This window comes from Clinocottus analis, unplaced genomic scaffold, assembly GCF_023055335.1.
Source record: "Clinocottus analis isolate CAN_PGR_092001 unplaced genomic scaffold, fCliAna1.0.p SCAF_2, whole genome shotgun sequence".
NCBI classification, from domain to species: Eukaryota; Metazoa; Chordata; class Actinopteri; order Perciformes; family Cottidae; genus Clinocottus; species Clinocottus analis.
Genome location: NW_027175931.1, coordinates 17,810,722 through 17,835,598, shown reverse-complemented (window position 1 = coordinate 17,835,598; position 24,877 = coordinate 17,810,722). Strand labels below are relative to the sequence as shown.

The window sequence follows — 24,877 nt, the reverse complement described above, 5'->3', positions numbered from 1 at the left end:
TGTGTTCTTGTTTTGATACTGACTGCACTGTAAAACAATGTTTTTGGCAAGCTAGGTGTGCTACGGTAAGACCACGTTAACTACATAGATACAGAGAAACCATATTCACGGATATGATGCAGTTATGTTGTCCTTCAGTCAGTGTGTGATGGCGCACCATAAGGGCAATTCTCCTTACGACCTCCGAGTATCTTCCTGTCATGCAGGCGGCGCCGTCAGCTGTTTAATTAAATCATCCTAAAAACCCAGTCGCCCCCTCATATCAGAAAAATAAACTACAATCCGTTGCATAAAAAAGTCCTTTCAAAATAAAACCAGATGATAAAATATATATATATATATATATATATATGTATATATATATATATATTTAATCCCCCACTCTGCTTTCAACCGGCCGGGTCAGTAAATCACAGACTCTTTCTCTCTCTTGTGTGTGTTTTTGTCTCTTTTATTTTCTCTACGCGTCCGGCCTGACAACCCCCTTGAGCTGTACATTATTGATGATACAGTACTGGTTCTTCTACCTTAGTGCTTAAGTATAATATGAGTCACTGATGCAAACTAAAGACAACACTGGCATTCTTACCACGAATTAAACATTCATCCCAAAGTTACAAATTACATTCTATACACTGTTTACATTATTTATGATAAAATAATTGGGTGAAAAAGACAAGAGTATTCAATTTATTCAAGTAAAAAACAAACATGAATTGCAATGTCTTTAACATATTAATATGCAATAACATGGATTAATTTGTTGGGCATTTGAATTTCAGGACACGTTGTGATTACAGATTACAGTGTTTTTGGTGGTATTTTACTCAATAAATGTTTTTTGGAGTTTTGTTCTGGCCTAAAGATAATAATAAAACATTTGGGGAAAAAAATGCATATCAGCAAAGCAAAACTGGAGGCAAGAATGGCAAATATCTCCACAGCCACAGTGAACTTCCCAGGAGAGCTGACATATGCTGGGATGAAGGTGATCCAGACGGCACAGAATATCAGCATGCTGAAGGTGATGAGTTTGGCTTCATTGAAGCTGTCTGGCAGCTTTCTAGCAAGAAAGGCAAGTACAAAGCACAAGAGAGCAAGAAGCCCGATGTAACCCAACACAGCCCAGAACCCAACCGCCGAGCCCAGGGCACACTCTAAGATGATCTTTTCTTTATAGTATTTCATGTTCCTCTTTGGGAATGGAGGGTTGATTGTCAGCCAAAAAATACAAATTACAACTTGTATGAGAGTAAAAAACAGAACACTGAATCTCTGCTTTGAAGGTCCAAACCATTTCATCACATTACTACCTGGAAGCGTTGCCCTGAAGGCCATTAACACCACGATAGTTTTCCCCAGAACACAAGAGATACAGAGGACAAAGGTGATGCCGAACGCTGTGTGTCGCAGCATGCAGGACCACTCAGTGGGCCGGCCGATGAAGGTCAGAGAGCACAGGAAACACAGTTTCAAGGAGAAGAGCAGCAGGAAGCTCAGCTCAGAGTTGTTGGCTTTTACAATCGGAGTCTCTTTATGAGTAAAAAAAATGATGGATGTCAGAAGAGATAAAAATATGCCAACACAGCCAAATCCAGTTAAAAGTGCTCCCATGATCTCTTTGTAGGAAAGGTATTCAGTCGGTTTCAGAAGACAACTGTCTTTCTTTTCATTTGGCCAGAATTCAGGTGGACAGATCAAACAGTGTGGAGAATCTGTAAAAGAAATATAATTGTACAGAAATACAAACCTCAAACCAAAATAAAGTATAATGATAGACTAGATGTGTTGTCATTACACTATTCTTAATGCAAAACAGGAAAGAATGACTCACTTGTCTGGTTACTTATTGTTCCCTCCGGACACTCAAAGCAGTCAAAGCAGCACACCGGCTTTAACGTGTTTATGGACTTGCGCGTCCCGAGTGGGCATGGCTCTTTGCACACCGATCTCGGCACCTGATTGTAAAACACAACGTAATAAGTGTTTGTGTGTCAGCCGTTGCGATGTTTCTACAGTTTTGAAGTGATACATGTCTTCTTACATGTTGCATGTGTGTGGACTGACGCCCACAGGGACGGCTGACCTGAATGCTCCTTCACACACATCTCATGTGCTGGCAACTCTCAACAGCTGTCCCTGTGGAGGCCGGCCTCTGTACATATGAGATCACGTATTCAGAGTTACTCATGCAACATTTTGTTCAGTTTACCTCATGACTTTCTCCTCCCCAAACTATTTTGGTGTTGTCTTTTAGTTTGAATGGTTCCCCCTCTGGGTTAGAGGTATCATATTGGCCTATTTTGACAATCTCAAAAGAGCCAGTTTCGTTCATCTGCCAGTTAACTAAGTCATACTGGACAGGCGAGTTTCCATTTTTATCAAACACAACCGTGGCCCCGTTCTGTGTCGTGAAGTTCACATAGTGCATGTGTTCCAACACCTGTGCAGAGACAATCAGCACACTTTAACAAACATAAATCTGGCATCCAAAAAAAAACAAAAACATTTCAGATATTAGTATTGAAATGGTAACCAAAATAAATATATAACATTGCATTAATCACAAAACATACAATCACTAAATACACATGCTATGTCTGAATAGATATAGCAGAACTTACGAGCTTAGGCTGAACCTCGTTCCTGTTCACACAGGCCTTTCCCGTGGTGGGATTTGAGCCATTTTCACATTGCAAGAGTGCATGCAGGGCGTGTGCCACCGAGTACACAGCTTTGTACACATTGTTCTCAAACCTAAACTGTGTCACCTCTGTGTAGTCACTGGACACCGTCCTGAGATCCTCCGTGCCCGTACACATAGTCGTAGTATTTGTTGGAGAGACGCTGCAGTCAAAGAACTTCTTCCAGAAAGCTTTAATTATGGTACTATGTGGTTCATCCGAAGGTTTCAGGCTGAGTAAGTAGTCACCAAGTCCTGGTATGTCTGCCAAAGGGATGGCAAAGCCCATTGCCCCCTGTAAAATACCCTTTATCTTGACAGAAGCCAGAATTGCTTGTGAAATCCAAGCCTCACTTCCAACCCACTGCTTTCCGGTGATATTATATGTTTCAATTCTTGACATAAAAGATTTGGTGTAAGACAAGGACATGAACAATACCACCACCTTTGAAGAGGATTCCCTCAGCATCTTTACAATAGCGCTCAACTTGCGTTCACTTGTCTTAGAGTAAGGTAATGTGTATTCAACACATATGCCCCTTTTCTTTGCTTCCATGCTGAATTCATCTCTACCTTCTGTTGAATACAAACTCACAGTGTGTATAATCCCCACCCAGCGCCAGTCAAAGTATTGCATGAGGTGCACCAGAGCAAGGCTTTGGAATTTGTCACTCGGCACAGTTCTGAAGAACGTGGGATACAGTCTTTTGTCATTCAAACAAGTACAAGTTGAAAGATGGCTAACCTTGAAAGAGGAAAAGAAAACAATACATGTACACATCTTTCAAAGATGTAATTACAAATAAACATATACACCATGACAATTGCTTGCAGTTATTTCTTCTTACCTGTGGAATGGATAGCGGGCTTAGTATCATGTTTATGTCTCCAGTCACTCCAGAGGATGAGTGGCCAATGAGAGCCTGGATCTGATCACTGCAGCGCTTTACATCTTCTGCATTTACTGCTTCTACAGCTGCTCGTATGAGGTTTTCACTCCCACAGCCGTTGTATAGCTTGTAGCCCAGACTCACTCCGGGGAGGACTTTAGTATTTTTGTTAATCTCCTCCACTGTAAAAATCATTGTCCGGGCAAACTTTAATTCCCTGTCATTTAACCTACAAATACAGTGTTAAGTGTTAGCAAAAACAAGTTATTACAGCTGATTATTTAACAACAGATCAAACACCATGCTATTGTCATATATTGCATACATTTTTGACATATTTGAACCACCTACTTCCTGCAGTATGCGTGTGGAGCGGCCTGGTAGTCATTACTAATCAGTGTGCGTAAACTCGTCATCGAAAAAATTCCTCCTATGATAAGATCACCTGCTTTTGAAAATTCCAGGAACCCTGTCTGCCCGATCACTTTGCATGTTTGGTTTTCTGGTCTCGCCTTTGCCAGCAGAGAGACTAAGATTAAAGTAATCCAACCCATCACGAGCCACCTTCCCCTTCAGTGACGACGTGCTCACCTGTGAGCTAACCTTTATAGCTTTTCTTACCATATGAGAAACATTAGCAGCCAATGAGCACACTTCACATTATTATTAATATTAAGTATTGCTGCACTTCTGAGAAACTGATGCTGCTGATTAAATTGAAACGTCTTCTCTATGGCCTGAACAGAATGACAAAGTTATAGCTATTTCATAATGAAGGTTATATTTATTTGATAATTTAATTGTTTTTCAGAAATACACTACACGTATTATAATTATTTTTCCATGTTAGCTTGTTTTCTCATGTCAGCGCTCCTGTGTTCTTGTTCCTGAGCTGTCAGGCCAGCAGCGAGCAGCAGCTCGGCCTGACAGCAGCTTACTACAGCTCATCCACTCAGATTTCACCTTTTGTTTCTTTATGCTAGACATTAAACAATATGCTAACAGCCAGCTAGCTAGCGTTAATATCTGCTAGCATTATGGACGTTGTGATTGGTCACAGCGTGAAATGTATGTCGAGATGGATGCCTTGTTTTCTCCGGTTTTCTACTGAAAACCAAGTTTACCTAATTGAGTAACCAACCAACGTGCCACACCGAACTGTTCATGTTGTAGAGGTAATGTCACTCACATTGCAATGAGCAGCTGATTCCAGCTTCCAAAAAGACATCACGAGTTGTGCCACCTTTGAAATATCACAGACTTTTGGAGCTTTATATATTCATGCACAATAAGTCAGATAAAGCACTTGAATAAGAATTCTACAACTAATAAGCAATTTCTCAAAGCCGTGGGGTACGGTGGTAGTACAGGTATTTATTTATTATCTCTTTGAGTGTAATCTCAGCCCTCAAAGTTCAAATTGATTTATTTTCATGTCCTCTTTTTTTTCCTCATTGGCTTTTTGAATATCTAACTGCATTGAAAGTAACTTGTGGGCTTTAATGATATAATGAAATACATTTTTGAAAACAGTTGCACATCCGCAAATCCATAATGCATTATTTAAACAGTAGTTTCCATATGTTTTTAATATATTTACTCAATATGGTGTAAAGTTTTACATAGTTGTGCCATGATATGGAAATACATAAAGACAATATCTCCATTAAAAACATCTTTAATAAGGTTGTAAAGAGCTCTGTACAAGTATTCATAACAGTCAGACATTGTGTGCAGTGTTGTAGCCACAGAGGCTTTTCACATTTATCTGCTAAGGTCTTCAATGGAGTGTATCCTACTCATGTCATCTCAAGATAAAACTATGAAGGAAATGGTAGATTCACCAATAACACCATCTCCTTAACTGCTGCCCATGTCAATGATGGTTCACTGGTCATAGTCAGATACAACAGGATATGGTTCGTGGTATATTTTTCAAATCGCCCTGTTGACATTAAAGACCAGAACATATTGCGTTGGTCCCCTCGAGTTCTGCAGACAGGACACCAGTTGCACGTGTAAGAGGACACTCACAACATTCAGCTTAGTCAGGATGGACTGTAGCAGACTGCAGAGTGAGACAAACACACAGAGCATCGTAGCCAGCAGCTCTATCTGCCCAAACCATGCCCAGTATCCCAGTCCTCCCTCAACAAGTGTGTCTTCAAAGAAGTTTGTTCTGGTCTTACTTGGAAAAGGAGAACTGTAAGCCAACCAGATGAACAACACGGTGACAGGCAGAGCTCTACATTGCTGCTGTATGGGACACAACAAGTTAATGACAGTGTGAGCAGCCCTGCAGGCAATTAACACATGAACAGTTCTCCCCAGACCACAAGAGAGGAAGAGAACAAAGGAGATCCGGACAGCGACCACGGACCACACAGAGGGCGGATGAACGGTAACCGACGGTGAACAACAGTACAACGTCATGGTGGAAAACATCACCACTGTGGAGGTCCTGCCCTGAGCAGAGCGGACTCTGGTTGCTGATGTCTTTATTCTTGTCGTGTAGATTCCAAGCAGTAACACAGCTGACAGAATATATACTGCTATCAATCTCCCACTCTTCACTCTGCCTGTGTAAACAAGAAAACAAGTGTTAGATTACTATCCGACATAAAGAAAATTAAAGCTTTTCTTGCTATGGATGGTATTGGGATTTTGTTTTTTTTATATCACCTGCTTCTTTGAGACAGTGGGATGCCGAGAGTGTTGATGGCATCTGATGACAAAATGTGAAAGTTTACAGCACAAACATCGCACACACATGCAAATCACATCTGCAGGACTCTGACCTGGAGGTTGCATACCTTACAGATGCAATGCAATGTTCTCCAGTGGTCTAGGAGAACAATTGTGATGATGTTGGAGCAGCGAGCTCTCTAAAAAACAAATAAAGGACTGACACTATCAGTCGGTGTTGTATGAAGGACAATTACAGACAAACAGACGAGATTGCTGATATATTTCATGATAAATTGACGTGAAATACAAGTTCTACACACAATCAAGACAATAATTACTGAGTGCATTGTTCTAATTTCAAATTCATATTGACGTTAACATGCAATTTGATCAAAATGATTACTGTCATGGCGCTCACCTCTATTGTAAGTAGCAGACAGCTGGTCTTCGACTGTAAATGCAACAAAAACTGCTGGAATTTACATTCGCAGGCATTTGCAGGCCTGTTTTGCTCCACAGCCTCCTTCCCTCTTTGCAACAGGTGCACACAGTCATCACATAGCATGTGGTTCAAAGTCACACCAGGAGAGAGGGAACACTCTTTTTTGATCCTGTTCTGTGGGAAAGTCTTCTCTGAGGCAACACTTCTTTCAGGAGATGTACACACATGAAAAAAAACACAACAATCAGTTGAGGATGATGTTTTGGAGTATCACATAATCATCACTCAAAACCTACATCATACATTGCATTATCCACTAAACTGCACATCGTTTAGACATACGCTAAACTGGCATTTAAAAAGCAAACACAATTTAAAAAAACAAGTAAAACCTTTTTTTTCAAATCCAAGAGTGCAACATAGAAACCATAATAACCCAACTGTAAGACCGTGTCTTTGTATGGAATTAAAATTACTTCCAATTGTAACTCCTAAAAGCACTCAATACAGCTCTCAATATGGTGTTAAGGCCCCGATAATGTGCTAACAAGCTAGTTTCTGCTGAATCTGTGGGAAACAATACTGGTCCAGGTCCTCGACAAAGACAAACAGCAAGTTAATGAACGAGATACACGTGGATGAAACAGAGATAAGCAAAAACACCACAATTCTGCAACAATTTACTCACCTTTCACATGTCAGTTTGTCATGCATAACAATGTTTGTACATGATGCACAGCCGTTGGTCTCTTCACAGCATCCATACTGACGCAGCTCAGTGCACCGGTCCAGTCTGAGCCATGAGCCAGACGACACCATCCAAGTGAACAGTGTGAAGAAGACGAATGCTCCTGTTGACATCTCAGAGTCTCGCCTTTGGCACAGTCAGGATTCTTACAAATATGTGTTTTATAGCTTCCTGTCTGCTACTCAGGTGTAGGAGGCAACTCAGTGGTCCATTCTCAGAGATTCATGCAAATTCCTTCTTTTCTTTTCTTTTTTTTTTTTTGCGTACGTAAGACCTGAAAGATGTCAGGCATAAAGAATACCTCTGACAAGACTACTCATGGGACATGTTTCCTTAACGATCAGTCTCACGCTTAACGTGCTGACTGAAATCCGCTTAGTTAAGGCCTTTAGGTTTTTACTGCATATTCTATGAGCCAGCACTGAACAGTGGATGCATGCGTATGTGCACACACACCCTTAACACATATCACCATTTACTAAACCTCAGTTACTCAAGTTCAGGAGCTAAATTTTGCTTATCTATTGCGTCAACATGGCGCTGGCTGAGGCATGCGTGGCCAGGTCACGTGCACTAACATGCACACAGATGGGCCCGGCTATGACACCAGAAGATGGGAGAAGATAAGTTACAAACTCAATGTTCAGTTTCTGCTCATTCTGAGTGTAGTGGTACATTTATAATATATACTTTTCCACCTCGGTTCTGAGTTGCATCTAGTGCCACGGGTGACATGAGTAAAAAGTGACAACTCACTAATACTCGTCCTATGTTCTGTCCATATCGTGTCGTACAGCCCTCATACACTTGGAGCTTTTTCACAGATGGTGTTGTGACGAGTCACACGGGAGTAAATGATAAATTAATGGATTAAATGTTAGCAAAAGCTTTTCACAGAGTTTAGACACACTGTGTTTGATGATACATGACACCTCATCCTAACAAAAAAAAACTCACAAGAGAGAAGATGTCTTCCAATGTTTTATTTTCAACAATCTTCACACTACAACAATTAGTAATTCAAATAGTAGATCTTTATACATTTGAAGTTAATCTAAAGTCACGGTCTGTAGCTGGAACATCGTGACTGATAACAAAATGTAGCGCGCTGTTCTCTTACTTTGAATACAAGAGGAAAGAACCCAGAAACACATCACCACGTCAGCTATTGTGTTGATTAACTATGTGGGCTTTTCTGTCTACTCGCATGTCACTGCATCCACAAGGTGTACGCAGTGAGGGTGAAGTCATGTCAGAGTCATTATTCCATTATACACATCAATTTGTTTTAGATGTTAATGTTTGTAATTTCTCCAACCGCACAAGAAGAATCTATTAAACTAAAACTACTTATGTTTTAGCAACTAAAACTAACAAATACATATTGGTAAGCCAAAAAGAAACTATCTATAGTCCACAACTAATTCATGCCCCTTGACGACATTAACAGATGACATCATGCTGACCCCAGCAGTTTTTATGAATCATGTGTTGTGTCTTTTTTTAGATTTGTGCAGAAAATAAAGACTTCAACAATACACCAGCAAACTCTCGGGGCGAAGAAGAAGGTCAGATTATGTTTCCCAGTGCAAGTCAGTCAGAAGATAAAGACTCTGAGACTCTAAGAGCTTCTGGCGTCGATCTCGAGAGCTCAATTTTAGATGTGATTGAAAACTATAATAGGAAATGTTGTGAAATCTTCCATTTTTTAAATTATATTGTGGTCATTTTTCTAAAAAGTCAATAAGTGTATCATTTAAATTGAACAAATAAGGAAGGTACCTGTTTATAATGGTATCATAATCCATGTAATAGCAAACACAAGTAGTGAAAGACAGGAATCACAACAGTATAAATCTAACATTCAACATCTTTTGTTTTGCCCATTATGTGCCTTTTGGTATTTTGTTCTGGTGTCAGTAAAATAACATAACATTTGGGGGAAAAAATGCATAAAAGAAGCCCATAACTAGAGGCTAAAATAGCAAATATCTCCACAGCCACTGTGAACTTCCCAGGAGAGCTGGCATAAGCTGGGATGAAGGTGATCCAGACGGCACAGAATATCAGCATGCTGAAGGTGATGAACTTAGCTTCATTAAAATTATCAGGCAACTTTCTGGCCAAAAAAGCAAGTACAAAACATAACACAGCGAGCAGACCTATATATCCCAACACAGCCCAGAACCACACAGACGATCCCAGTGCACACTCGAGAATAATCTTCTCCTTATAGTGGCTCATATTTTTGAAGGGAAAAGGAGGGTTGATTGTCAGCCATAGGATGCAAATTACAACTTGTATGAGAGTGAAACACAGAACACTGAGTCTCTGCTGTGCCGGTCCAAACCATTTCATCACATTACTACCTGGAAGTGTTGCCCTGAAGGCCATTAACACCACGATAGTTTTCCCCAGAACACAAGAGATACAGAGGACAAAGGTGATGCCGAACGCTGTGTGTCGCAGCATGCAGGACCACTCAGTGGGCCGGCCGATGAAGGTCAGAGAGCACAGGAAACACAGAGTCAAGGAGAAGAGCAGCAGGAAGCTCAGCTCAGAGTTGTTGGCCCTGACAATGGGAGTTTCCCGGAAGGAAAAGAAAACCGACGCTATCGCAGTCGTCACAGCCACTCCCATCAAACACAAGGATGTTAATATGACCCCCATGATCTCTGCATGAGTCAAAAATTCTATTTCCTTCAAGATGCACGTGTCTCCGATGGTATTGGGCCAATAATCAAAGGGACATTTGAAGCACTCAATGGAGTCTGTTTTTGAAAGAGAGAAACACACTGATGAGGTTATATGCCAATCACAGAAAGGCACAATAACATTTCAGATACAGTTTTCACATGCAAACAATCTTTTAAAAAAAAAAAAAAAAAATCCAACCTGTAATATTGCTGATTTCTCCTTCTGCACACGGTACACAGTCATAACAGCAAATGTGTTTTCTTTTCTGCAGGACTTTGTGTTTCCCCGGGGCGCAGCTGCCACTGCACACTGACACAGGCACCTGGTGCATGGGAATGTGGAGGAGTTGCATGTGACCCGCAGTGTGTTCACTGTTTCATTTGATTGGTGTTCACATGCCATTTGAATGTCATTCAGAAATATTACATGAAGTTATGAAAACAGTTTTGCTCTTTAGGGAGTTTGGGTTATGACATATTGTGCAGTATAGCATTGTGACTAACAACCCAGATATAACCCAACAAAGCAACATGAGTATGTACCGTATGACTTCCTCCTCCCCAGACTATCTTCTTGCCATTCATCGTAAATTGCCGCTCACTGGGTAGAGTGGAGTCAAAAAGCCCAACTGTGACGACATGCACGGTCCTTGAGGTCACATGTCGTATATTTACGAGTTCATATCTTGCAGGTGAATCTCCGTTCTGGTCAAAAGTCACTCTTTCCCCCTGATTGGTTGTGAAGTTGATGTTCTGCAAATAGTGCACCACCTGAAGAGGAGGAGGGACTTTAATAAACACAGTGAGCTCTAATTCTTTTGGGAAAAAAAAAACCTGTCAATGTTTTCTACCTCACCTGCCAGGGTTGAATGTGTGCAGGATCAGCACAGCTGCCGTTGTAGAAGGGGCCACTCCCTGCTTCACACGTGACCAGGCTGTGTAGCGCATGAGCCACTGCGTAAACTGACTTGTACACATTATTAGTAAATCTCAGCTCAGAAACATCTGTAAAATATGACTTGACTGTCTGCAGGCTCTCAAAGCCGCTGCATGGCTTTCTCTGAGGGTTTGCAGTGGTATTCAGAGCGCAGTCAAACGCGTCTTCCCAGAACTCTCTGACAAACCGACTGTCAGGAAACTGTGACGGGTGGAGCTGCCTCAGGTGCTCCTCCAGCCCCGGGATCTTAGCTTTGCTGACGGTGAAGCCGAGTGAGCCCACCAGGAGGCTGCGGCCCTCGCTGTCGGTCAGAGAGTCGTCTGTGATCCAGGCGTCACTGCCAACCCACTGCAGTCCTGTGATGTTCTGTCTGGACAACTCAGTCGCCAGCACGTTGACCTCTCTGTGGGACATGAAGGCCACAACGACCTTAGAGGTCGAGATCTTCACAGACTCAACTACTTTTGCGAACTCGTGAAGAGAACCTGTTTGCTCAAATGCCTGATAGTACTCGATGCACACCCCTTCTTCTTGCGCAGCTCGTATAAATGCGGTGATCCCGTTGATGCCATATTCATTTTTGTTGCTAATTGCCCCCACCCAGGTCCAACGAAAATGCTTGACCAGTTTTGCCAGCGCTCGGCTCTGGTGGAGGTCATTGGGAATAGTTCGGAAGAAGGACGGAAACTCCTCTCTGTTGCTGAGACATGCACAGGTTGCAAAGTGGCTGAGCTGTGCAAAGAAATGTAGATGGAACAAAAATGTTTGCATTACATGCTAATCATCTTGAAAAATAGGAAATACGCTCTTTGAAATCCCAAATCAGACATCCCCACTCTATGCAGTGATTTAGAAACATAATCTTAAAGGGAGTCTTTTGTAATCTGTAATGTACACAGTGAATAAAAGTAAAATATTTACCACTGGTATCTGGAACCTTCCTATAATCCGAGCGAATCCCACAGTGGGTGCAGAGCCCGAGTGGCCGAGTATAGCCTGTGCAGTGTCAGCCTTTGTACAGTTTCTCTCGTCTATGATCGCCCTCCGCCCGCTGGCTAAAACTAGAGCAGACCTTATAATGTTTGTCATTCCACAGGAATTGTATATATTGTAGCCCATTGTGTGGTTAGGAAGAAGAGCAGGGTTTTGATTTATTTCCTCAATTGCAAAGATCATGGTCTGGGCAAATTTGAATTCTCTTACATTGATGCTAGGAAGAAGAAGAAAAAAAGACATTTCTTATGAATCAGTTGTTTTGCTCCAAAACGTATTGAACAAATAATAAGCCAATAATTGAACAACATCCAAACACAGATACTCACTGCAGGCACGTTGCAGGATCGGGTACAGTTTGAAAGGTGGGCACGCTGCCTCTGTATCCAGTACGAAAGGTAAAAATTCCACCTGTGACAAAGTCTCCGGCCTTAGTCAGCTCAGGTGGTTGATCCTCCCCCCGCCGCCGGCACACAGGGGTTCCCCTCCTGAAGAGAAGAACCAGGAGGACCAGCTTCAGTCGTGACATGCCTTCGCTCCACTGGCCGGTCTCATGAACTCTGCCCCCGCGTGACTCTTTATACCGTGTCTACTGTCGGCCTCCGGATGTGCCCATGCTCACATCCATGGACCTGATGCGCCTGGGTGCAGAGACAAATGAGCTCAATGCCCCACGGGACCCAAGAAACAGGGTGTTTGGAGTCGAGCTATGGAAGAGCAACATTTTGTAACACGACATACTTTGATGTATTTAGCTGAAATCAAAATCTTCTATCGTTCTATTTCTTTGTCTGTGACAGAAAGTGCAGTCCTGACTCTGCCTCAAGGACAAACTGGAACCAGGAACAGATTCAGGGCTGTTTTGTTGTGATTTGTCAACATTACTTTGTGTTCATGTTATTCTGAAATGAGTTCAATGATAACATAAATGATACATAATGCCAACTCATATCCATATACCAATGTTGCATTATAAACATTCTCACGATGCATTGTAATCTATATACCAGACTGTATAATCATAGTTATGAGCACTGATGTACATATGTGTTATTACAATAATCATGACACATTTTGACTAATTATTTAATCACTCACCGAGTTTTTTGATCAGGATACATTATACAATTCATAGTTGTAATACATTACAGTATTGTTTATATTGCATTCCAGTTATAATGTGATTATAAGTTATTCTGAGCGATCATTGTTTGCTTAAAGAGCTGAAAAATGTTCTGTGTGGATTTAATGTTTTTTTCATCTTGATTAAAACACACAATTCAATATAACAGTGATTATAAGCCATAACAAAACTATGATGTGTTACAACTATAGGAATTATATAGTATAATCCTTGCCATAATACATTACACATTATCATCTACTGACTACCCCACCCTGCATTTCCTCCCCTGATAGCCAACACAAGCACCTCCCCACAGTACAACCGATAACAGCTCCCCCTGGTGGCCAGGTGGGTCTCCTACGGTGCTCTCTCTCGTCTCCGCCTTAACTTCCGCTCCCCGACCCGTGAACATTCTGGTCAGAGTCACGGGCTCCAGCTCGCACCCTACTCTTGGTCAGGTTGTGTTGCACGAGTGTTGTGACCGATCACATGTACATAAGCTTCCTGTGCTGTCTGATGAACGTTATATAGGCTCACATTTTCAATAACTTGTTCACAAATCATAACTTCAAACCTATCAGCGGGAAGTGAAGCGCATCCATCTAATCAAACTGTGCGCTGAGAACACTTCTTTTATCGGAGACCCCACCTGACAGGTGGAGGCCTCGCTGAGGTCTGGAAGAATCTGTCTTCCTGTCGAATGGGGAACGCAGAACCTTTTACTACTTTTGAACTCCGGCTGACTAAGGTCTGTTGGCTGAAGCCGTTTTATTGTGTTTTAATTTACCAGTGAGGCGTTCAGTCTAACCAGCTGCTGGATTGTTGAGTAAACGCTATCAAGGACCAGCCAGCAGGCAATGGCTTACAACTAAATGAGAATAAGACAAAGGTTCTAGTTATTGCTCCTGATGATGCTGTCCCTATGATCAAGCACTGGATATATATATATATATATATATATATATATATATATATATATATATATATATATATATATATATATTTATTTAATGCATTATGACATTGTGGGTATGCACTCTGAGTGTTTTATAATTGACACAGTAGATCTCATTAAACAGTTTGTATAGGTCCCATTCATGGAAACACAATAGCGACATGTTGCAAAACCCACACACACACACACACACACACACACACACACACACACACACACACACACACACACAACATGACACATATGGTGTCATGTTGGCCTCTACCTGCACAATTAGGATATACAGGGCATACAGGATGCATACATTGGGGCTATTTCCTGTCTTTCCTAAAATGTCAGAAAGTTAATTTTGCATTCAGCGCTTCTGGACAGCAGTTCGATGTTGACACTATAGAGGACAGTTAGGGCCTTAATGTCTCTCTAACTCAGTGCTTCTCAAACTGTGGGGCGCGGGGGGAAATGCAGATGAAAACAGGGATCCAACCGGCTTCCTTTGTAATCTTTTTTGCCAAATAGAAGTTACTTTTTGGACATATACAACTTTATTTTTAACAAAGTGATTGCACTTGTTATTAGTTCTTGTCTGATGGAGCGATCTGGTTTACTTGAAAGGGATTTACATTTTCTTTAATCTATTAATTAAAAAAGCAATTATGGAGGAGTCTCAAAAAGTTGGAGCATTTTGTTTCCACGTTGTTGAGGCGGTGAGGCCCGAACATTTCTTCTTCCTCCAAAGTGGAGCGTGACAGAAACATTTTGAGAACCTCTGCTTTAACTAAAGAGTAAGCAATTCAAAACATAACCAATACATTTATTATATAGTACCAAACCATTTAGAAACGTACATATTAGTTTGCTGTTTGGGCAAACACTGGCACGGTACAGCAGACTTGATCTCAGTTCGAAAAAATTAACAAGGGAGGAAAAGAAAGATCAAAACAAAAGCTTAATTGATTTCAAATGTAACATTTACTTGTTGTGACAAGGCTGTTAATTAAAATGTACTCTGTTTTTCTGCTTGAAGCAACATGCCACCTGTTGTTCATGTTGTGGACTAAAAGGATGGAGCGCTCTGCAGTGTTTCATCAGCAGTCGGCGTGTTGGTGAACGCTGCAGCGTTCCCACTGGAGGGGAGCCGCTGGGGAATGAAGTGCTCGCAACAGATGGGGACGTATTTATCTTCCATTGTTTCCTTCAGTGTTGTTTTTGTCTATGTACACGTGACCTTTCTGCTGTATTGCATCATAGTATACTAGAACTTCAGGGACTTTTTTTAATTTACCCCCCCCCCCCCCCCCCCGCCCTTTAGATTCACTTCATTCACTATTGTTGAATCTGAACTTTATTGGTTTGCTTTCCATATTTGTTTCAGAAAACTTTAGCAAAGCTAAAAACCAAGCTGAGAGGAAGGACAGTTGTAAAGTGATACCAAACATTATCACAAATGCATATATTTTTTTACATTACAGAAACAATGTTATTACTCCACAACTTATTGTCACTCTTATTGGCATAGCATTTAATATCATGTCCACACCATACACCGACATTTAGTAAAGAACATTTCTAGAGCTGGATGATCATCTGGATACGTAACATATGGTTCTGAAGACTATTAACAATCATGCAGCCAGTACTGCAGCCTTTCAACTGCATGGTTAGATTATCCAAGCAAGCCTCGTCTGTCACCACTGCTAATCCCAAATGACGCTGAGACCATATTGCCCAGTTAAGGAATCGTACCAGTAAAGCAAAAGTACTTTGGCACCCGTCTTTGCCTCACAGATTATATTTGGATTATAAAGGATGGATGGGTGGATATATTATTCATTCATCCCTAAGTAGTACTTTGGTTTTTGGCAGCAACAAACAGTTATGAGACATTTAAGCAAATTAAATGAGAGAAAAAAATATAGAAAATGAGTAAATAAATATAGTTTATACAGTGAAAGCGGTGCTAGGGTTATTGATGTTGAGGATTCAATTGACGGAGAATCTGGCCAGAGGTGATTTATTATAAAGTCTAATAGCAGTGTGCAGGAATCTTCTCCTGTATCGGACCTTTTGACAGCAGAGCTGTACGAGTCTATTGTATCTGTCCCTGTCGCGGAGCACAAAAGATCAAAACATATATTTTAGGCGGTTTGGTTAATAACTTATGTCATGATTAGGCGTCTTTCCCATTATGTGTCTCTTCGTGTTCTGCTCAGGCCTGAACAAGATTATGTAACATTTTGGCAGAAAAATGCAAAACAGCAGGCCAAAACTTGAAGCCAGAATAGCAAATATTTCCACAGCAACACTGAACTTCCCAGGAGAGCTGGCATATGAGGGGATGAAGGTGATCCAGACGGCACAAAATATCAGCATGCTGAAGGTGATCAGTTTGGCTTCATTAAAGTTATCAGGCAGTTTACGTGCCAAAAAAGCAAGTACAAAACATAAAATAGCTAGAAGTCCTATATATCCTAACACCGCCCAGAACCCAATAGCTGAGCCAAAATTACACTCTATGATGATTCTGTCCTTATAGAGCAACATATTATTGGATGGAAATGGAGGGTTGATTGTAAGCCATAAAGTGCAAATTACAACTTGTATGAGAGTGAAACACAGAACACTGAGTCTCTGCTGTGCCGGTCCAAACCATTTCATCACATTACTACCTGGAAGTGTTGCCCTGAAGGCCATTAACACCACGATAGTTTTCCCCAGAACACAAGAGATACAGAGGACAAAGGTGATGCCGAACGCTGTGTGTCGCAGCATGCAGGACCACTCAGTGGGCCGGCCGATGAAGGTCAGAGAGCACAGGAAGCACAGAGTCAAGGAGAAGAGCAGCAGGAAGCTCAGCTCAGAGTTGTTGGCTCGTACTATAGGGGTTTCTTTGTGGCCGTAGAAGAGTAGCAGTGTTATCATGGTTAGACACACTCCCAGCAGAGCAAATGAGGCAAGCAAAGTTCCAAGGATTTCATCATATGCCAAAAATTCTAATGCTTTGTTGACACAAGTATCTCTCTTCTTGTTGGACCAGTACTCTGATGGGCATCTCTTACAGTGTATTGAGTCTGCAAGATAGAAAATAAAGATAGTTTCAGAGGTCAACACTGCATTTCCAGATTTTCTTTTTTTTTTCTCTTCATGTTATTATGTGTGTATATATTTTATTGCACCCGGAAGAGTAGATTCAATTGTTTCTTTACCTGTTGAATTACTGATTTCACCTGCTGGACAGGGTATGCAATTATAACAGCAGATTGGCTTGCCTCTCTGGAGGACCTTATGAGTTCCTGGGAGACAGCTCTCACTGCAGACTGAGACAGGAACCTCCTACATACATGAACACAATTTGTAAAAAAAAGAAAAGAAAAAAGATGCACAGAAAAGAAATCTCTACATCTACATCAAGGTTTGTACAATTGTCATTGAACAGTTAAGATGTCCAGACCTCAGTTTCTAATTTACCTTGTTCAGCCCATTACCCCAGACAACTTGGAATTCATTCAAATTAAACTGGTGAATCTCTGGAAGAGATGCATCATAAATGCCAACTGCTACTCCTTCCATGGTTCCTTTGTTTGTCATTTGTAAGTTTACAAGTTCATATCTTGCAGGTGAATCTCCATTACCGTCAAAATAAACTCTTTCTCCTTCCTTAGTGGTGAAATTCACAGTGTTGAGATATTGCAAGACCTAATAAATACATAATGGGTCGATTAAACTACAAATTCCTGCCGTTATCATTCTTTCACACTTGACTGATGGTTCCTTACCTGCCAGTGTTGAATGTGATTGGTATCAGCACAGATCCCATTTCCAAAAGGCCCTTTACCTTCCTCACATTTAATCAGGTTGTCAAGAGCATGAGCCACTGCGTAAACTGACTTGTACACATTATTAGTAAATCTCAGCTCAGAAACATCTGTAAAATACGACTTGACTGTCTGCAGGCTCTCAAAGCCGCTGCATGGCTTTCTCTGAGGGTTTGCAGTGGTATTCAGAGCGCAGTCAAACGCGTCTTCCCAGAACTCTCTGACAAACCGACTGTCAGGAAACTGTGACGGGTGGAGCTGCCTCAGGTGCTCCTCCAGCCCCGGGATCTTAGCTTTGCTGACGGTGAAGCCGAGTGAGCCCACCAGGAGGCTGTGGCCCTCGCTGTCGGTCAGAGAGTCGTCTGTGATCCAGGCGTCACTGCCAACCCACTGCAGTCCTGTGATGTTCTGTCTGGACAACTCTTTTGCCAGCAACTTAATTTCTCTGTGAGACATAAAAGCCATAATCACTTTGGAAGTGGCATGTTTTATGATCTCTATTATTCTCTGCAGGCTCTCAGGAGGATGTGATGATGAAAATACTTCAGAATACTCAATGCACACTCCATATTCTTGTGCAGCTTGGATAAATGCAGCGATGCCATTAAGGCCATATTCGTTTTCCACAGCGACAGCCCCAATCCAGGTCCAACCAAAGTGCTTGACCAGCTTTGCCAGTGCTCTGCTCTGGTAATAGTCACTGGGAATAGTTCTGAAAAAAGTGGGGTAGTCTTTCCTGTTGCTCAAACAAGCACAGGTGGCAAAATGACTGATCTGCAGTTAATGATAAAAACATGTTACTGGTTGAGCAACTATTTAAGATTATTGCACAATAACAATATACAGTGGCTTCATAATATAGATATTTCTAACCACACACTTAACTCAAAGTAAACAATAGTTTGCATTAACTGCAGTGACCATTTCACTATGACTTACCACAGGTATATGGAACCTTCCAACCACTTGTGCAAATGCAATAGTTGGTCTAGATCCTGAATGTCCCAAGATGGCATGCACTGTCTCAGATTTATTGCAGTTGTCGTCACTGACTTCTCCCTTTAGTCCGCTCACCAGGGCGAGTGCAGCTCTCAGAATGTCCAAAGTTCCACAGTTATCATATATCTTGTAGCCCAGTTTGAGATTAGGAAGCAAATCAGTGTTTTTGTTGATCTCATTAATAGCAAATATGACTGCTTGAGCAAATTTAAATTCTCTAAAATTGAAGCTGGGTTGATAAAAGATAGAAATAATTATATATATATTTGACTCACATGCAATACAAATTACAGATACACAATTTACAATTGACCAAATAATACATACTTGTTGCATTTCCTTGCTTCAGGAAATGTCTGAAATGTGTTAATTACATAATCCTGCATTGTGCGAAAAGAAAATATGCCTCCAATTACAAGGTCGCCATCTTGGGTCAGTTCAGGCGGTTGTGCTGAGCCTTGCAGTCGGCACACAGAGTCTCCTTTTCCCATCTTTCCCATCACCACAACCAAGAGGAGCAACCTCAACATGGCTCTGCTCTTCAGGCCAGGCCAATCTGCTGTATTGCTTATGACATGCCTTTATACACCTCAACAAGAGGGAAGCTCTCTTCCCGTGCCTCAGGAGACCACAGGAAATCAAACATGTTTTGTCTTTGAAAATGTGGATTGTATTCCATGCTTTTTGGAACTGTATTGAATGTTTTTTATATACATATTTTATTATATATTGATAAATAGGACAATTTTGTAGATTATCCCCTGAGATATAACAGTCCAGAAACCGCTAGGACTATTAACCGCTTCCCACCACACTACAAGAAAAACACTAAAAGACACAATCACCCTACACTACTTAAAGCACCTTACTGCGAAATGGAGAAATATCAAATCAGGAACTCTTTGATTCTACTTAGCTCAACTGGTCACAACAAAAGTGAGACATAATGTGAACATTTAAACGGATACAATTTATTGCACGAAACAAACCAAATGTCAGAGGGATCTGAAACCCTGTTAATAAAAGTGAGGGCACCTCGCTAAAGACGTTTCTTTTTTTTTTTTCTCGTCATGAGGAGCGGCCCTGTATACTCATGGTGTAGCGGAGCGGGTGGTGGATATGAACTTTATGAACACGCCATGTATTGAGGGACTTTTTCCTCCCGGTGAAGGGCCGAGGTCTCAAACCCACTGGCCGCACCTGGTGTGAGGGTTTGACAGAAGGTAAAAGCAAAAATAAACTAACAAAGTTAACATAACGTAACTATATCAGAGCTTGTGCCTGAAGGGAGGAGAGAAAGAGAGAAGCTGCAACTGGGCTTTAGCTAAGGCTGCTGGGGTAAAGGACAAGTTGAACAATCTTGCTTGGCCTTCTGCCACCACAACCCGGTCCTCGGTAAGTGTAATGCTGTGTTCACACCAAAATAGTTGCGAATATTCACAACGTTTTTTCGTCTGATTTTACTCGCTCTACACTTTATGCGGTTCATTAGCTTTTTCGCAACCAGTTGTGGAAGAAAGGGGGTGTGGCTTGAGCCACGTTACCCCTAGTTACCAGCACATAGCCTTACTAGCTAACCTAAACTGACCGGGAACGTTACTGTAAAACAATTAAATTTCCGCTATCGACCATGAAAAATGAACTCTTTCTCCGTTATACTTGTTGTGGAAATACCACAGACGTGGGAAGATCAAACACCAAAATATTATTCGGACTTGCTCTCACTCCTCCAGGACGACTGTCTGGATGAAGCCGCTTTCAGCACTCCTTCGGGCGGACCGACAGCTAGTTGAATTCAGCTATGGCAGGACGGCAATGGCGAAGGGCGGAGCTTCTCAACGCTGATTGGCTTTCGCAACTCAGCGTCGGGCGAATTTTTCACCAAAGTTGAAATATTTCAACTCCGGCAAAAAGGCGAAAAAGCATCATTTCCGCCGCCAAGCAAAACATTTGCATTGACTTTACATGTAATTTACTTGCGTGACTATTTCGCAACTCTTTCGATGTGAACACACCATAAGGAAATGGACTCTTGAAATTAAATAGTTGTAGTAGGTGAACAGAGCATCAGGGATAGGTTAAACTGTTGAAATATAAATATCCTTTTAAATGTTTTTGCTCTCAAATATAGCAGGCATAAAATGTTTTTCAGTTTTCAGAATTATTTTGTTACCCCTTCCCCATCATATTCTTTTTTGTATTCTTCTCAGGTTTCAGGAGGATAATATAACATTTTGGAATAAATATACAAAACAGCAGGCCAAAACTAGAGGCCAGAATAGCAAATATTTCCACAGCAACACTGAACTTCCCAGGAGAGCTGATGTATGCTGGGATAAAAGTGATCCATACTGCACAAAATATCAGCATGCTGAAGGTAATGAATTTGGCTTCATTGAAATTATCAGGCAGTTTACGGGCCAGAAAAGCAAGAAAAAAACAAAGCATGGCCAGAAGTCCAATATATCCAAGTACAGCCCAAAAGCCTACCTCTGAACCCAAAGCACACTCTAGAATGATTTTGTCCTTGAATTCTTTAAAATTCTTAAATGGAAAAGGAGGAGAAATTGTTAACCATAGGACACATATGATAACTTGTATGAGAGTGAAACACAGAACACTTAGTCTCTGCTGTGCTGGTCCAAACCATTTCATCACATTACTACTTGGAAGTGTTGCCCTGAAGGCCATTAACACCACGATAGTTTTCCCCAGAACACAAGAAATACAGAGGACAAAGGTGATGCCGAATACAGTGTGTCGCAGCATGCAGGACCACTCAGTGGGCCGGCCGATGAAGGTCAGAGAACACAGGAAACACAGAGTCAAGGAGAAGAGCAGCAGGAAGCTCAGCTCAGAGTTGTTGGCCCTGACAATGGGAGTTTTTCTGTATACGAAGAAAATGAGTGCCACAAAACTAGTGATGCATGTTCCAAATAACGATGCTGCAGTGAGCAGTGCTCCCATAATCTCTTTGTAGGATAGAAACTCTGCCTTCTTCTTCACACAGGCATCTCTTCTCTCATTTGACCAGAACTCAGGGTGGCATTGCACACAGGTGATCGAATCTGAAAATAAAAAAAACAAAGCATGTGTTGAATTTGCTTAGTATATTTGTATATTTTTCAGAAAGAGAGAATGTCAAATGTCAAAACCTAAGTTGGCGAGAACATGACTATTTGCATATTAATGTTTCACAAGGATGCCTTTTTTTATTTTATACCTGTTTAATATTACTACACCTGTAACGTTGCTTATTTGTCCCTCTGGACATCTTAAGCAGTCATAGCAGCAGACAGGCTTTCCTTTCTGGAGAACCTTGCGAGTTCCTGGAGAACACTTCTTACTGCAAACTGATAAAGGCACCTGAACAGAATTACCATGAGAAAGATGTATCAGAAATTATATGTGCTGAAATACACTTGATTCAAAGAGCCTCCTTTGTAACATTGTATCATACCTGTTGTGAGTTTTGTGCCCAAATCAAAGACTTATTTTGCAGATTCAGCTGTTTGTCTGCATGTAAAGATGCGTCATGGAGACCAACTGTGACAAAGTCCACGATGCCCTTTTCTGTTGGCTGCCAGTTTATAATTTCATACTTTGCTGCAGGGTCTCCATCCTCATTAAAGTAAACCTCTTCTCCTTCCTTTGTTTTGAACTGAATCTTTTTCAGAAGCTGTAAAATCTAAGAAGATACGCATACATGTAGGTCATTATCTGACACACGTTATAGGCTTATTGGCTCAACTTCAAAATGTGAACAACATAGTTTCCTTGTTATAGTGGCATTAAAATTATAATTGTCGCTGGTGTTCAACTCACCTTATATGAATCAAGCTGCACTGTGTTGTTGCAGGTTTTGTTACAGTTGAGAATACTATGAAGTGTGTGAGCCACAGCATACACTCCTTTGTAGACATTGTTAAAGATTGGCATCAGCGACATATCAGTAAAGCTGTTCTGCACTCCAGCCAGATCTTCATGTCCAGTACACCCTCTCTGATTACCTGATGAGGTCTGTGACTGCCTGAACTTACAGCTAAACAATGCCTCCCAAAACTCTGTAAACAATTCATTACTAGATGAATTGAGCGGCTTAACATCCAACATGAACTCTCTAATGCCACTAACATGTGCTTTTGGGATGGACAGGCCTATGGCACCATCCAGAATGTGATGCTTATCCATTGCTGCTGTTTGGGAATCAAGTATCCAGCCCTCAGTGCCGACCCACTGGTATCCAGTCAAGTTGTTGTGAGACAACTCATGTAATACCACATCCATATCCATGTAGGAAAGGAAAGCGACAATAACCTTGGAAGTAGAAGTCTTGATAGTGTCAATTATGTTTTGTATTTTGTCTGGTGGATCTGTTCTGAAGAAAGATACTGAGTACTCCAGACAGATGCCGAGCTGCTGGGCGGTTTCTGTGAATGTGGCCATGCCATTATTGCCGTAATCATCATTTGTTCTAATAGCTCCAATCCAAGTCCAACCAAAATGCTTGACCAACTGGGCCAGGGCTCTGCTCTGGTAATAGTCACTGGGTATTGTTCTGAGGAAGGATGGGTACTTGGTTTTATCACTGAGACACGCACAAGTAGCAAAATGGCTGATCTAAAAGGAACAAAAAGAAATGATATCCCAAGATCAAGATATTAAATATAATGCTATGACCAGCTGGAAGATATTACAAATCATAATATTGTTTTCACAATTATAACAACTCAACAATCTTACCCACCATTGGGATGTGGAAGGGTCCGATGACAGTAGCTGTAGCCATGCTAGGAGAAGACGAGGATTCTCCCATAATGGCCTGCACTTGGGAAAGTCTGATACACGGTGCTTGGGAAGGGCCCGATGCTACTTCATTACCATTAGCCAATAATAATGCGACCCGTACACCTCTGGCAATGGAGCCACATGCATCATACATCTTGTAGCCCAGAGAGATTCCAGGCAGTAGATTGGTGCTGTTATTGATCTCCTCTATGGCAAAGAGCATAGCCTGGGCAAACTGGAACCCTCTGAAATTCAGACTGATGCAGACAGTTATACATTTTTGTAATTTTAAATATCCTTGAAATAGAAATAAAATCATAATTAATTACAATTAGTTGATGGTATTAATACATTAATACTACAGTGAAGTCTCATTTATAAAACCCAGTAAGACTTCCTCTTAGACAGTCTGAAATCTAAATAGATTGGTTTATAATTTACCTGGTGCATTGTAGTGGCAGTGGTTTTTGAATGTAGGTTTCCTGTCTGTCTTTCCAGCTGCTGTGGAAAGAGAATATCCCCCCTAACATAACATCCCCATCCTTATAAAGCTGGGGGCTCTCAGGATCCCCTCTCTGCATGCACACCAGCTCCTGAGTCCGAGAGAAGGATGCAACCAATAAGAGCTGTAAGAGAGCCCATCCCTGCTCTGGCCATCTCTGTGTGGATGTCATACTGTCTAAGAGAGTGAAACCACAGGGTGGCATCATGTGTGCCTTATTGTTAATTCAAAGCGTTCAATGGTATTTATACATGTTGATGATGCATGGGAAATAATAATAGAACACTGATTGTTACGTCCCCACAGTTTCTTGTGTTGCATTTGAGACGCCAAGTGGTGCAGTGTAATTGCATCTTTTTTTTTATCCCTTCTCTCTTGCCATAGTTTGTTCTGATTCAGATAAGAAGACATGCTGCAGCTGTTTGTTATATTTATTGTCTGTTAGCCTTTAAAGACCTAAGTCTGTAAGTACGTTTTATATGTGCATGTAAATATCTTTTCCGATATATTCTCTGTCTGTTTACCGTTTCAATTATGTTGTTTAGATGCTATCCGAGATGCTAATTGTGATGCTAATCACGATTAGCATTTTTGTATTAACGTGCATTCTGCATTGAG

At 41.3% G+C, this 24,877-nt stretch overlaps 3 protein-coding genes and 1 pseudogene across 3 annotated transcripts; all 4 read right to left on the bottom strand.

The window, feature by feature from the left end:
* Nucleotides 1-801: 801 nt before the first annotated feature.
* LOC137790173 (extracellular calcium-sensing receptor-like) lies at nucleotides 802-3,768 on the bottom strand. Its single transcript, XM_068584156.1, has 5 exons — nucleotides 3,532-3,768; nucleotides 2,625-2,996; nucleotides 2,213-2,443; nucleotides 1,835-1,958; nucleotides 802-1,715 (listed from the first exon to the last, which is right to left on the bottom strand). The coding sequence occupies exons 1-5, from the start codon at nucleotides 3,766-3,768 to the stop codon at nucleotides 802-804; spliced, it is 1,878 nt and encodes a 625-aa protein (XP_068440257.1).
* Nucleotides 3,769-9,308: 5,540 nt separating this feature from the next.
* LOC137790172 (extracellular calcium-sensing receptor-like) lies at nucleotides 9,309-12,260 on the bottom strand. Its single transcript, XM_068584155.1, has 5 exons — nucleotides 12,006-12,260; nucleotides 11,004-11,816; nucleotides 10,691-10,918; nucleotides 10,347-10,470; nucleotides 9,309-10,222 (listed from the first exon to the last, which is right to left on the bottom strand). Exons 1-5 carry the CDS (start codon nucleotides 12,258-12,260, stop codon nucleotides 9,309-9,311), a joined length of 2,334 nt encoding a protein of 777 aa, XP_068440256.1.
* A 4,046-nt stretch (nucleotides 12,261-16,306) lies between these two features.
* On the bottom strand, nucleotides 16,307-19,460 carry LOC137790171 (extracellular calcium-sensing receptor-like). Its single transcript, XM_068584154.1, has 6 exons — nucleotides 19,297-19,460; nucleotides 18,910-19,198; nucleotides 17,932-18,744; nucleotides 17,624-17,851; nucleotides 17,383-17,488; nucleotides 16,307-17,226 (listed from the first exon to the last, which is right to left on the bottom strand). The coding sequence occupies exons 1-6, from the start codon at nucleotides 19,458-19,460 to the stop codon at nucleotides 16,307-16,309; spliced, it is 2,520 nt and encodes an 839-aa protein (XP_068440255.1).
* Nucleotides 19,461-21,138: 1,678 nt separating this feature from the next.
* Nucleotides 21,139-24,323, bottom strand: LOC137790170 (extracellular calcium-sensing receptor-like; annotated as a pseudogene).
* Between the last annotated feature and the right edge of the window lie 554 nt (nucleotides 24,324-24,877).

Bases quoted from the DNA above. Each gene is read 5' to 3' on its own strand.
- LOC137790173 (XM_068584156.1), bottom strand. From the start codon at position 3,768: ATGATTTTTACAGTGGAGGAGATTAACAAAAATACTAAAGTCCTCCCC. The intron at 2,444-2,624 runs GTAAGTTCTGCT...GTCTCTGCACAG, and splicing joins ACGAGGTTCAGCCTAAGCTC to GTGTTGGAACACATGCACTA. The intron at 1,959-2,212 runs GTAAACTGAACA...TTTTACAATCAG, and splicing joins GGGGAGGAGAAAGTCATGAG to GTGCCGAGATCGGTGTGCAA.
- LOC137790171 (XM_068584154.1), bottom strand. From the start codon at position 19,460: ATGGGAAAAGGAGACTCTGTGTGCCGACTGCAAGGCTCAGCACAACCG. The intron at 19,199-19,296 runs GTATGTATTATT...TTATCAACCCAG, and splicing joins GAAGCAAGGAAATGCAACAA to CTTCAATTTTAGAGAATTTA. The intron at 18,745-18,909 runs GTAAGTCATAGT...CATTAACTGCAG, and splicing joins GAAGGTTCCATATACCTGTG to ATCAGTCATTTTGCCACCTG.
- LOC137790172 (XM_068584155.1), bottom strand. From the start codon at position 12,260: ATGATCTTTGCAATTGAGGAAATAAATCAAAACCCTGCTCTTCTTCCT. The intron at 10,919-11,003 runs GTGAGGTAGAAA...CCTCCTCTTCAG, and splicing joins CACACATTCAACCCTGGCAG to GTGGTGCACTATTTGCAGAA. The intron at 10,471-10,690 runs GTACATACTCAT...CCCATGCACCAG, and splicing joins GGGGAGGAGGAAGTCATACG to GTGCCTGTGTCAGTGTGCAG.